General features: G+C 41.2%; 1 protein-coding gene across 2 annotated transcripts in view; it reads right to left on the minus strand.

The window, feature by feature from the left end:
- The window catches only part of PPFIA2 (PTPRF interacting protein alpha 2), a 455,622-nt gene that overhangs the window by 340,260 nt on the left and 100,664 nt on the right, over positions 1-14,698 (minus strand). For both annotated transcript variants that reach the window (XM_038756973.1, XM_038756972.1), the window contains exon 3: positions 8,620-8,673. In XM_038756973.1, coding sequence (XP_038612901.1) covers positions 8,620-8,673 — 54 coding nt within the window. The remainder of the gene's footprint in view (positions 1-8,619; positions 8,674-14,698) is intronic.

The following is a 14,698-nucleotide window of genomic DNA, read 5'->3' on the forward strand; positions in this document are numbered from 1 at the left end:
AGTACTCAAATACCACTGTGGTATTTGACCTATTTATTGTTAATAATGGAAGACTTTTTCTATCCGTATTACTGGAAAGTCCTAAAGATACTATGGGGAGAAAAAAAAATAGCCAAGGCAGAATGGCCTATTTCCAGCTATTTCAGAAACCCCAGTGAACATCTTGGATATAGGGGCAGTTTAGCTAGGAAAACACTGCGTGGGACAACCTAATTACCTTGTATCTACCCCAGCCCTTAGACTAGTGCTTGGCACATAGTAAGCGCTTAACAAATACCATCATCATCATCATCATCATTATTATTATTAATTCTGACTATTGATGTGATAGTAGCCAGTAGTTAAGAAAATTACCTCCTTAATCTCTCCCTTATTCCTCTTTTTATTTCTTTATTCCCCTGTCTCTAAAATGTAAGCTTGTTATGGGCAGGGAATTTGTCTGTTCATTGTTGTATTGTACTCTCCCAAGCACTTAGTACAGTGCTCTGCACACAGATACAACTGATTGACTACACTCTTTCCCTTTCTCCTGCTCTTCCCCTTATGTGTTTTTTCCCCTTGCCCCTGCTCTCTCCCTCCTCTCTCTCCCTTCCTCCCTTATGTGGATTCCATCTTTTCTGTTCCCTTTTTTCTTCCCTTTCTCACTCTGTCCTCCCTCCCTTTTGGTCTAATTGGATCATAGTCTCTGACCCTGTGTTGCCTCCCATCAATCGATAGATATTTTCTGAGTGGAGTACAAGCCCTCCGGAGAGTACAGTCCAGTTAGAAGACAGAGCCAAAGAGCTGGCAATCTAGCAGAGGAAGTAGACACTGTGATCACCTTGCCCTAGACTCGACCTTGAATATTACATATTCCTGTGGAAACCACATAAACTCATTCAGGAAACTGGAGTGCCATATTATCCTGGGTACTAGTAATTGGTACGATAAAATAGGAATGCCATTGTACGATTTTAAATGTCAGAACCACTGAGCTTGGCCATATCACTCAGTGCAGAACATGAAGTTCTGTTCAGGGAAGTACATTAACTCCTTCAGTGAAAAAGATGTGATTTACTCCAATTCCCTTGGAGTATAGCAATCTAGTTGAGAATGTACCACTTTGGAAAATAGATGACTGACCACAGAGTCAGAATTCCGCTATAAGCATCAGGCAGTTGAGAAGAGAGTTCATTTCCTATGATCTATATCGCGTTTGAGAAAACTGATTGACTTTATCCCCATCAAAAAAGTCTAGTGCTCTTGTCCACGCTATCTAGCATTCAATACTTTACATAATAATAATTATGGCATTTGTTAAGCACTTACTATGTGCCAGGCACTGTACTAAGCAGTGGTACATACTACACAATGTTATTGGTCCAGTGGAAAGGACACTGCTCTGTGTTCAATTTTCCCCAGTTTTGCTTCTGGATGGTTCAGGTGGGTGAAAATCACAAAGGCACTTGGTAAATTCTGCAACCCAAACACCTAATCACTCAACACTCCATGGCCCAGGGGAAACAACTGGCTAGGGTGAAAGGTGAGGTAGTGGAACTGTGCAAGCTTCTACACTACAATCAGTTCACCTGAGCAATTCTCGACCCTGAAGTCTCAAGATCACTCCAGAGGGAGACAAAAATCATCATCAAATACTTCAGCATTCTATCTGGGCATTGGAGACTATTCCATAAATTCCATTCTGATATGAAACATCTAACAATTCTCAACAGCTTATAATTTAGCACCTTATTTTGTGAATTTACAGATACAGGCTCAATATTTGGAATATCATAAAAACTTTAATAAAATTCATTAATGCCAATATTTCTCCCGAGAAGAGGTTCGTAAAATAATTTTAAGGCATTTAAACCTAAATTTTAAAATCTTCCTTCCAAATATATTTCCCTAATCAACCTTGATTTATCAAGGGCAAAGAATGAAAATTTAATCTGCTGATTTAAAATTCCTGATTCCCAATTTACCATTTTCCTAGTTTTGCTAAGCCAAAATTTAAAACACATTTAAATACCAAATGTTCAGTAATGTTTCATAAAGCAGGGGTGAGGATCCTTCGAATTTATCCTTTAGCAAAAATGCAAATTATTCCCCATTGAGAGCTTTAAATGAAGACTTAACTATTTTCACAGTTTTCATTGGAATCAATCGTTATTCATACATTCAATGATACTTTGTAGCTTATATAATGAGGTAAAATCACTGGACTTTGCACATTACAGATGCTTATAAACACTTAGTTGATTTTATCACTTTTACCATGGATTTTAATTATGGGAAAGAGAGGTTTCTAACCTCACAGAAAGACTCTTTAAGACAATAATTACAGTAAACAAAAAGAAGGATTTTCGTAAAAATATAATTTACATCGTTTCAGTTTTGGTGGTCTATCTTGACTTTCCCCTCATTTTTATATGCACTCAAGGCCATATTTACCCATCTTCTTCTCGTCTTCCTCTTATTATCCTTACTTTATACTTTTATTCTTCATGGCATGGAGAAAGCACAAGCATCTATGTGCAGTGAAACCCACACAGATACATTAAGTTCTCATAAAACCCCAAATTATCATGAAAACTGAAGATGATGGACTCTCCTGTCAATCAATCAATGGGATTTACTGAATGCTTACTGTCAGATAATCAGATTAGACATAGTCCCCATCTCACACTAGACTAACAGACAAGGACAACAGGCATTTTACCCCCATTTTAGAGATGAGGAAACTGAGGTTCAGATAAATTAAGTGACTTGTCCAAAGTGACAGACACTGTACTAAGCACTTGAGACAGCAAAATATAACAGAGTTCACAGACACGTTCCCTGCTCAGAACGACAATGAAGAAGTCTTGGATATGCAATTGCAGGACCATGAGCCCTACACTGCGATTTGCTCCTTATAGGCTAATTCTGTTGTATTGCCCTCCAAGTGCTTAGAACAGTGCTCTGCACATAGTAAGCACTCAATAAATATGACTGACATTGATTGCAGCGCTGATCACACTCTTATGCCCCTGTCTGGATACAGAGTACAACAGCATGGTTTGTTCATTTTTCATTCAATCGTATTTATTGAGTGCTTACTGTGTGCAGAGCACTGTAATAAGCACTTGGGAAGTACAAGTTGGCAACATATAGAGACGGTCCCTACCCAACAGCGGGCTCACAGTCTAGAAGGGGGAGACAGACAACAAAACATATTAACAAAATAAAATAAATACAATAACTATGTACAAATAAACAAATAGAGTAATAAATACGTACAAACATATACACACATATACAGGTGCTGTGGGGAGGGGAAGGAGGTAACGCGGGGAGGATGAGGAGGGGGAGGAGGGGGAGAGGAAGGAGGGGGCTCAGTCTGGGTTTATTGGCTAGAGCATGGGCCTGGGAATCAGAAGGACATGGGTTCTAATCCCAGCACTGCCACATGTCTGCTGAGTGACCTTTGCAGGTCACTTCACTTCCCTGGGCCTCAGTTACTTCATCTGTAAAATGGGGATTGAAATGATAAGCCTCAGGTGGGACAGGCACTGTGTCCAACCTGATTTGTTTGCATCCACCTCAGCACTTAGTATAGTTCGTGGCACACAGTAAGTACTTAATAAATACCACAATTATTATTACTAATAAGCAGTATTAAAGTCTGTCTCCCCTTCTAGACTGTAAGCTCATTATGGGCATGGAACATGTCTGCTAATTCTATTGTACTGTACTATTCCAAAAGTACAGTACAGTGTTCTACACACAGTAAGTGCTCAATAAGTATGACTGATTGAAGCAGGAATATAGGCTGCCTCAAAATGCATGCACTGGCTTTTCACGTGAAGGACCCATTTATGGCCAAGTATGTATTTAAGATATTTTGGGCCCCCTAATTCTTTTAGAATTCTTTTAGACCCATCCTAATTTCTTCCTGGCTTTGGAAACGATTGCACATTTTATTCAAGCCATAGGCCAGGACTGTGCCTGTGATTGGGGAGCACTTGTACTTCCCAAGCGCTTAGTACAGTGCTCTGCACACAGTAAGTGCTCAATAAATACGATTGATTGATTGATTGATAGTACTCGTCTCCTGGTTGTTGGGCTGTTAAGAATGGTGGAAGTGTGGAGAACCAGGAAGATTAGAGGTTGGTGAATAAAGGAGACCAGCAGTGACCACCATCAGTTTTAAATCAACAAGACTAATTGTTGTTAATTTCCTCTAATAGAAGTTTCAGGGAATGTGGGAAAAACCAAGGAGTAAGCTGTTTGTTTTTTGGTTGGTACATATTGTGTTATACCATCATGACATTACACAAGGCACTTTTTCCTGCATGACTTACTTTAATATCAAATGCGTGTAATGTGACAGCTACAAAGCTTCTGAAATGTATAGATATTTCATCCCCAAGACCGAGGTTATGAAAGATAATTTGAGATAAATTTTCATGAATGATCTCAATGCTATAAGAAAATAAAGTGCCATCAGAAAAAGAGTGAAGCACCTATAGTTGCATGCGAAGGACCTACAACAAGTTTCTAAATGTCAATAAGAGTTTAGATTTCAAAGAAATGTAAGATAGTGACCACATTTTCCGAGTAAGACTCCAAGTGCCCAAGGAGGAAAAAACATAGCCAACTAGATTTCTTTCCACAATTTAGTATTATCTGGAAAACTTGTTTTACGTTTAATTCATTCCTGCTAGAATGGGAAAAATTATATTTGATGTTGTGTGCTTCCTAAAACATTCTAGATAGTTTTGGAGGAGACTGAATGGAATTGCATTAATATAAATATAGCATTACTATAGGTCATAATTCATTATTAATGTCAAAAATATGCTTACAATTCCCAGAAGCTCAAGCTCAAGTGGAAGCAGTGGCCTTTCCAGACTAAGCCCCACTTTTCCTCATCTCCCATTTCCTTCTGCGTTACTATGACATGCTCCCTTTGCTCTTCACCCCTCCCAGCCCCACAGCACTTATGTACATATTTGTAATTTATGTATTTCTATTAATGTCTGTCTCCCCCTTCTAGACTGTGAGCTCGCTGTGGGCAGGGAATGTCACTGTTTATTGTCGCATTGTACTTTCCCAAGCACTTAGTACATGAGAATCATCATGGCATAGTGGATAGAGCATGGGCCTGGAAGTTAGAAGGTTATGGGTTCTAAACCCAGCTCTGCCACATGCCAGCTGTGTGACCTTGAGCAGATCACTTCACTTCTCTGTGCCTCAGTTACCTCATCTGTGAAACCGGGATTGAGACTGTAAGCCCCATGTACAACAGGGCCTGTGTCCAAACCGATTTGCTTTTATCCACCCCAGCACTTAGTACAGTGCCTGGCACATAGTTAAGCGCTTAACAAATACCATTATTTTTATTATTAGGGTTCTGCATAGAGCAAATGCTCAATAAATATGATTGAATGAATGAAACATTCTTGCCTAGTGGACAGAGACTGGGCCTGAGAGGCAGAGGACCGGGGTTCTAGTCCCCGCTCTGCTGCTTGTCAGTTGTGTGACCTTGGACAAGTCACTTAACTTCTCTGTGCCTTGGTTACTTCATCAGCAAAATGGGGATTAACAGTGGGACACAGATCGTACCCAACCTGATTTTCTTATACCTACCCCAGTGCTTAGAACAATGCCTGGCAAATAGTAATTGTTTAACGAATATAGTCCATGTCCCACATGAGGCTCATAGTATATATTACTGATTCATTAAAGGTTTTAAAGGTAAAAAATAAATCCAAAAGTATTTCCAAGTTCTTCACGTTAATCCTTTTATTTGCACAAGTCCCCTCTCTTCCTGATCATTGGCTGTTATTTACCAAACTGAAGGACACCGTCAAGAAGGTTCCAGGTTCAAGTCACTAGCATAAAAAGGGGAGAGTGACTCACCTTAGTAAAACTACACAGTACATGGAACAGCGACATACAAGCACCGGCTCAAGTCCCATCTGATAGTGGAAAAGTCATAAATTCAGTTGCTCTCCCTAAGGCTAATTTGGGGCTGGAAGGGTGGGGAAGTAGGATGTGACACCTTTAAGAGTCAGTAGGGTCAACCAGTGGTAGGACCTGAATTCAGCTTTTATATATATATATATAATAATATATATACGCACATATTAGATATTGGGAACAGATTGGAATAAGGGAATGGAATAGTTCAAATGAACCATTTGTAGAATATAGAACCTAAGTCACAGAAGCCAGGCACCACCTGGGAATTAGATACAAAGTCCAATGAGCTAAAGTTGAAAATACCTTTGTCAGACTAATATCAGTAGCACCTGAATAATCAGACAACTAGAAGTAAAAGGCAGCAACCGTATACTGAGGATTCAGGAAACACATATGTGTAAATCTTTGTGATCAGCTGATAGTTATTCTTTGTGAAAAATGATTTCACTGATATTTGAGCCATTCTCGTGGACTCATCCTTTTAAAGAGCACAAGTTCTTCCTTTTTCCACCATGAGAACTCCATGTAGGGATTTCTTTACACTCAGACAACTCTTCTGCATGAGCCTTTGATCCAAGAATTCCTCATTCCTCAACTACCTGGCCAATGGAAGAGCAGTGGGAATGGGGCTTACCTCTAGGGAAAAGGATCCTCAGACAACCAAGCACCCCTTTCTTAGGGAAACAAATGAGTTTCTGCCTCAGAATTAAAACTGTCTGTCACCTAAAAAAGAAGCTGATTGGGGATTCGCCTTTGTTAGGGAACATTGGCTATTCTTGATGTAAATCGTGGAAGATATGTCAAGGGGAGTCCTGGCTAATTCCTCAGAAGCCCAGGCCTCCAGTTGGCCAGAACCATTAAAGCTCTGAGGAATAATGAGGTCTTCTGAAGAAGAGAATGTCTACTTGCTGGGGGTGATGGGGTAAGCAAGATTTCTTGTTAGTTGTTCAGAGTTCGATCAGGAGCAAGGGAGAGATAAAAGCCATTTCGTTACAGCTCTCCCCTACAGGGCTGGAAATTGATCCTGTACCCTGAAGTGAGGATTTAGAATAGGCAGAGGAGGAATGTCCCCCAGTTCAAGCCAGGGTAGGTAGAGTCCGATTATAAAGGAGAGTCAGTGTTGATCTCTGGCAGCCAGCATCGGGAAGAGTTAAAATCCCACGGGAGCTAGCCAAGGGTTAGGACTTATCTCTGGGTTAATCTAAATATGTTTAAAGTAACAGGGAAATAAGAGGGACTAGTAGGTGTCACCAGGAATCTAAGGGAGACAGGGTGAAGATAACAGAGAAGCAGAGAAGAGGGCAAACTGAAAGACCAAGACATTTTCAAGATGGGTTTCAGGTTACTGTAATCATAATAATGATAATAAATGTGGCATTTGTTAAGCGCTTCCTATGTGCCAGGCACTGTATTAAGTGCTGGGGTACATGACCTAAAATAGTTGCCTCCACCAGATAGGTTTCCCTGACATCCCATCTTTGAGGAGGAAATAATACATTTTTGTTTTGTATCACATGCACAATAATTGTAAAGCAGTGACGGTGGCATACCCTTGGGTAGGAAAGGGGGAAGGATCGAAATGCAGCAGCATGGTGGAGTGCCTAGAGCATTGGCCTGGGTGTCAGAAGGCCATGGGTTCTAATCCCAGCTCTGCCACTTGTCTGCTGTGTGACCTTGGGTAAGTCACTTCATTCTCTGTGCCTCAGTTACCTCATCAGTAAAATGAAGAGGAGCCCCACCTGGGTCAGAGACTGTGTCTTAACTGATGTGCTCGTATCCACACCAGTGCTTAGTACAGTGCCTGACACAAAGTGCTTAACAAATACCATACTTAGTATTATTAATTATTATCACTGTCACTAGAGACAGGTTCACACCAGGAAGGAGAGTTTCATCTTTAAAACGGGCAGACGCAGGGTTAGGAAGAGAAGGAAAGGTCGGTTACCATAATTCTTTGAATATATGCTGCTCTGGAAGGATGCAGTAAAAGTAACAGACACACTATCGAGGACCCCCTTACCTTTTTCTCTTCCTTGTCCTCTCCTTCCCTCCTCCTTCTTTAGCCTTCTCTTTTTTCCCTGCTCCCTTCGACAGACTTAATCCTTAAACAACCCAGCATAATCATCCACCTCTGCTTTGGCTTTGAAAAAATTGTGCAAAAAAGTGGGGAGTTAGGCTAGTAAATATGCTATTTCTCACCAGCTAACATCTACAACACATTTGGTGGAATTGGCAGGGTCTGTCTTTTTCATCTCTTAGAATTCACCAGAGACAGCAAAACTGATTTGTACTTCCCAAGTGCTTAGTAACGTGTTCTGCACACAGTAAGTGCTCAGTAAATACGACTGAATGAAGAGAAAATGAATCTAGAGTCCCAAGGAATGTCAACAACCAAAAGAAAGTATTCAAGTGAAAATCACTGAAACAACTACTGGGTGTGCATCGAGTAGCTCTTTCAGCCATATTGGTAGAAGAACACACAAAGAGATCTCTCGGTTTTGTTTCCTTCTAATATAAAGCACAATGAAATAAAATTGACCTGTTTGGCACCGAACGGTGCAGAAACAAAGCAATTTGTGTGATTATGAGTTTATTCTAAGACTCAAACTGGCACAGTAATTCACTCAGCAATAAGGACATTTTGTTTCTGGGATAAAGAATGGGACTTACCGGTGGATCAGCTACTTTAGAACCATCCAGCCCTCCTGTAAGGGATTCGATATCCTGAAAAGGGGAGAGGTGTGGATTTGTAAAATGCTACTCAGAGCATAGAGGCTTCCACAAACTCACAGTTAATGTTGTCAATCATAATTCATTATGTCATCATTTACAGTTGAAATCCCACTCACAATATTTTTGGACCTTTGATATCTGAATGGCATGTATAGGACTATCAACATAACAATTGAACATACTTATCAAAAGGATTTCCCTTCCCAATAGCAAAGTGATTTATTATCCAGAAATATTGTACAAGTTGAAAGTTTTTAAAAATGAATTTGTTTGATAACTTCATAAAATTTGCAAAGACTATAGCCCTGGGGGAAATGCAGATGCTCATATTTTAGCTAAAAATATAATATGGCTAAAGGACAGTAACAAAATATAGGTAGATGGGATCACATATTTGTAATATTCCCCAAAAAACATTTTTGTGTTGTGACCTTAAAAGAAAGCCCAAAAAAAACCTTTTTGTGTTGTGACCTTAAAAGAAAGCCTTCAGCTAACGTGTAAAATTTATCTTCATGATGTTATGAAGTTTACTTTTTCTTAGAGTAATCATCATTTTGTTCCATTTCTTAATGATATACACGATAACATGAAGGTGAAGGGACAGAAAATCGTTGATTTCAACAATTAGTACAATACACTTCTGGTTTTACTCAAGGTGCTAAGTGAAAAAATGAATGAATGAATGAAATCAGAGGGATGTATGAAATAAATGAATTCCATATCACCCTCAGAGCAAGTCATCGCCTTCCTCCTACCAAATTCAAACACACAGCAGAAACTGTGCAATCATCCTCAACATTTGTTTATAACTGCCTGAACATCCAGCCAGAAACATGGGACAGTTCTTCACACTCATACTGGAATTCCCTCCCTCTTCGTATCCAAACAGATGTTCATCCTTCCCGCCTTCACCGCCTTATTGAAAGCACATGTCCTCCAAGAGGCCTTTCCCTGACTAAGCCCACATTTCCTCTTCTTCCACTCCCTGCTGTGTCACCCTTGCACTTAGACTTGTACCATTTATTCACCCCTCCCTCAGCCCCATAGCACATATAATAATAATAATAATAATAATAATAATGATGGCATTGTTAAATGCTTACTATGTGCAAAGCACTGTTCTAAGTGCTGGGGAGGATACAAGGTGATCAGATTGTTCCATCTGGGGCTCACAGTCTTCATCCCCACTTTACAGATGAGGTAACAGAGGCCCAGAGAAGTTAAGTGACTTGCCCAAAATCACACAGCTGACAATTGGCAAAGTCGGGATTTGAACCCATGACCACCGACTCCCAAGCCCGGGCTCTTTCCAATGAGCCATGCTGCTTCTCTTCTATACAAAAGTGCCATGGGGCAGTGAGAGAGGGCTAGAGCAAAGGGAGTGAGACAGGGAGACACTGAGGAAGAGGGGGGCTTAGTCTGGAAAGGGCTCTTGGAGCAGATAAGCCTGCAATAAGGATTAGAAGATGGGGGAAGTGTGATTGGCAGATTTGAGGGAGGGAGGGCATTTCAGGTCACCAGTATAACATGGACTGGGGGTCAATGGTGGGACAGGAGAGAATGAGTCACTGCGAAGAGGTTAGCACCAGAGGGCAAGGATGACGAGGGGGTGGAGGGCGATGAGGACAAGGCGGTGGAGGGCAACAAGGACGATCACAAGGAAGAGGAAGACGATGACGAGGACAAGCAGGACAACGAGGACACATGTAAATATCCATAATTTATTTATTTACATAAATGCCTGTCTCCCCCCTGTAGATTGTAAGCTTGTTGTGGGCAAGAAACGTGTCTACCATCTCTGTTTTATTGTACTCTCCAAGCGCTAAGTACTGTGCTCTGCACACAGTAAGTGTGCTTGCTTGATTCTACCTACTCCAACACTTAGAAGAGTGCTTGACAACCGTAAGCACTTACAAATACCATTTAAAAAAAAAACCCTGAAAGGGGTTTGGGTTAATTCTTGTTTCCTAAATCCACACTGCATCTTAGTACTTACTAAGCTGGGCTCCAACTGTGTTTTAGGGCTAAATACTGAGTTCTTTAAGATGACTTTAATCATAGTCCGAGAAATGAGAAACCAATTATTATTCAAGTGGTATCCAAGTGTGAAAGCTGAGAGGCATCATGGCCTGGTGGAAAGAGCACAAGCCTGGAGTCAGAGGACCTGGAGTCTAATCCCAGTTCCTCTACTCATCTGCTGTGTGACCCTGGGCAAGTTACTTCGCTTCTCTGTGCCTCAGTTACCTAACCTGTAAAATGGAGATTCAATATCTGTTCTCCCTCCTACTAAGTCTGTGAGTCCCATTTGGACCATGAACTGTGTCCAATCTGATTAACTTGTATCTAATCTAGAATTTAGTACAGAGTCCAAATTGATTAACTTGTATTTACCACAGGGCTTAAACAGTGCGTGGAACATAGTAAGGGCTTAATAAATACCATTAAAAAATCTGCCTACCCTGTATATATGTCTGCTCATGTATGTATGTTTGCTTGACTAATTTTGAGCATCCTAGTTGCAAATATTTTTGGTTTTCTCCTCCACTGGAGTGTAAACTCCTTGTGAGAAGGCAAAAGGCCACTTGCTATTCTGTACTTCCCACCATCCTAATACCACGCACTGCTCCAAGTGGACACTAAATAAATGCTGCTACTCAATCATCATCATTATGGTACCTGTTTAGCTTTTATTCTGTGTTAACCACCGTACAGGTACAGTACCTGGCACAAAATAACTGCTTAACAAATACCATAATTATTGAGAAGCAGTGTGGTTTAGTAGAGCACAGACCTGTGAGTCAGAAGGACCTGGGTTCAAATCCTGATTCCACCAATTGTCTGCTGTATGACCTTAGGTAAGTCACTTCACCTGACACATAGTAAGCACTTAACCAATACCACAATTATTACTACTACTATTCTCTGTGCCTCAGTTACCTCATCTGTAAAATGGGGATTATGACTATGAGCCCCTTATGGGCCATGGACCTGATTAGCTTATATCTACCCCAACACTTAGCACAGTGCCTAGAACATGGTAAGCACTTAAATACCATTAAAAAAATTGGGCTTTCAGTATAGGTTAATAAATTTTGGTGACCATCCATTTTTTAAGAAATGCCATTACTCATATTTCTTGGAATAGCAATAGATGACTAAAGAGAAGTACATATTTACAAATGAGTATAGGCCAACATTTGGAAAGGGGAAGGCTGAGAGGAGACAGTATAGCAGTTGGACTCAGACCCATGCAGAGGGAGAGCAGCAGGGAGGTAAGAACCCCTATTCTTTCACTTTGATTATGTAGTCATTTCTTTGGATTAGTAATGGGCTTTTCCCTTTGACTGAGGACGGGGCAGAGATCTCCTGGCCAAAGAAGGTACTAAGTGTTCAAAGGAGCTGGAGGTTCTGAAATGTAGTCATCATCATCATCAATCGTATTTATTGAGCGCTTACTATGTGCAGAGCACTGTACTAAGCGCTTGGGAAGTACAAATTGGCAACATATAGAGACAGTCCCTACCCAACAGTGGGCTCACAGTCTAAAAGGGGGAGACAGAGAACAAAACCAAACATACTAACAAAATAAAATAGAATAGATATGTACAAGTAAAATAAATAGAGTAACAAATCTGTACAAACATATATACATATATACAGGTGCTGTGGGGAAGGGAAGGAGGTAAGGTGCGGGGGGATGGAGAGGGGGAGGAGGGGGCTCAGTCTGGGAAGGCCTCCTGGAGGAGGTGAGCTCTCAGCAGGATCTAGGGAGAGGAGGAGGATCGGGAGAAGGATTCATTCCATCGTATTGATTGAGCGCTTACTGCGTGCAGAGCACTGGACTAAGCGCTTGGGAAGTCCAAGTTGGAGAGATAGGGATGGAGGATTTAGGGGGGAGGAGGAGGAGGAGGAGGAGGGGGAGGATCTCGGGGGGTCTGTGGGTGTCGTCCTGACCAGCAGGTCGGCAGAGTCCCTGAGGCGGAGCTGGGCCTTGTCCCTCTTCAGCCGGCGACGAAGACCCCCGCGGGGCGCGCGGCAACGTACCCGCCGCACCGCGCCAGTCAGAACATCTAATCTCTCTAAGTCCATCTTAACAAAGCTAGACTGGCCAGGACATGTTAAAATAAAGAAAAATGGTGAGTCACAGCAGTATACTCAAACAACTGCTCTGATGGGATTGGGAATTGGATAACAAAGAGGAAGGAAGGCAGAGGAAATGTCAAGCACATAGGAAAACAAAGCCTAAGACAACCTTTATAAGGAACAAGAGACAAGGAAGCAGAGGGAAAAAAAAAATATGCCAGGCACTGCAAACATCAAGCATGGCAAAACAAGGGACTACTTTTTGCATGCACAATGTGGCTAGGCCTGTAGGCCCTGAATTGGCTCGTCCAGTCCCATGTGCACTCGTAGGTCAATCTCACCACCTGAGGCATCTTCAAGTTGGAAAGACCGCTATATATTACAGTCTAGAAATACATGAAGTATAAGGGATGAGGCAAATACAAAACTGTTCACCGAATTGGTCAGTCAGTCATATTTATTGAGGGCGCTTACTGTGTGCAGAGCACTGAGCGCTTGGGAGAATATGGTTTAACAATAAATGGATACGTACCCTGCCCGCAATGAGCTTAACAGGTCATGAGGAAGTGCACTAAAGGTTGAAAGTGAAAAGTTTGAAACAAACAGGAATGTACTTCTTCAAGCAGAAGGTAAACATGGAATTCATTTCTTTAGGAAATTGGGTAGGCTGGAAATATAAGTGGATTCACTGGAGGTCTGGGTAACTAACTTAATGGACAAGAGGTTCAGAAAGTTTTAATAGAGCAAAAAGTTAAGGATTTTAGGTGGTACACTCTTACCCATTACCATAAATACTCCAGATGGGTAACCCTGGAATACCTTCTTCACTGCCTATCCACTTGGGTCTGTTTTCATTCTGTCCTCTCACCCCTGTCCCACATTATTTATGTACCTTCGTGGTACTCTGCCATTTCCCTTATCTGAAAGATAAGGTCTTTGAGGGCAGAAATATTATCTCATAGTAAGCGCTTAATAAATGCCATCATTATTATTATCAGCCAAATCTAAGCACTCTCCTGAGCATGTAATACAGTGATCTGCACACTGTAAGGACTTAAATCCCAAAAATTGATTGATTGATAATTCTTCAAAGAATTCTGTTGGTAACTCCAGAGCCCCAAAACTGAGAAGGATGGACCCACTCAAAGGCAGATACACCATTCTTTTATCGTCTTATGAATGGAGAAATTAATGCTACTCATCCACCTTTTGCAACAGGAAGGTAAGGCAGCCTGGTGGAATTCACTTTGACAGTTATAATGGCAGGGGTCCAAGACTAGCTAAGCTTCCACAAGTATTTGGCAGGTTAATCATCCTAGTAAACTGTAATGCCTTCCGGGGGGATGCTAAATATCTTTTGAGTTATACATGCCTTCCTTTATATGAATGCCTTCTCACAGATAACACAAATAGGATCAAGAGTTTTGTCAGGACTACAGCGTGTCCCGGAAGAGGGCACCCACTATCAAAGAAACTTTGATGCTTCCTTCTCTTTACTTGTTTGATCCTTTATTATGATGATTTCTTACCATCAGATGACATAACTTTAACATTTTAAAAGCTTTCATCTTGATTTTACTTTGTCAGTGACATTCACTATCATTAAAGGAGTGAGACCGTGTGATATAGAAAGGAAGTGGAACCCCAGCCAAAAGAGAACTGGGCTAGAAGCAAACTGGGAATAATGATAATAATAATGGCATTTATTAAGTACTTACTATTTGCAAAGCACTGTTCTAAGCACTGGAACAGTGCTGGAAGCAGGATGGCCTAATGGAAAGAGCATGGGCCTGGAAATCAGAGGACCTGGGTTTGAATCCAGGCTCCGTCATGGGCTTGCTGTGTGACAAGTCACTTCTCAATGCTTCAGTTTCTCCAACTGTAAAGTGGGGATTCAATACCTGTTCTCCATTCTTAGACTGTGAGCCCCACA

The sequence above is a fragment of the Tachyglossus aculeatus genome, chromosome 14 (genome assembly GCF_015852505.1).
Source record: "Tachyglossus aculeatus isolate mTacAcu1 chromosome 14, mTacAcu1.pri, whole genome shotgun sequence".
In the NCBI taxonomy this organism is placed as follows: domain Eukaryota; kingdom Metazoa; phylum Chordata; class Mammalia; order Monotremata; family Tachyglossidae; genus Tachyglossus; species Tachyglossus aculeatus.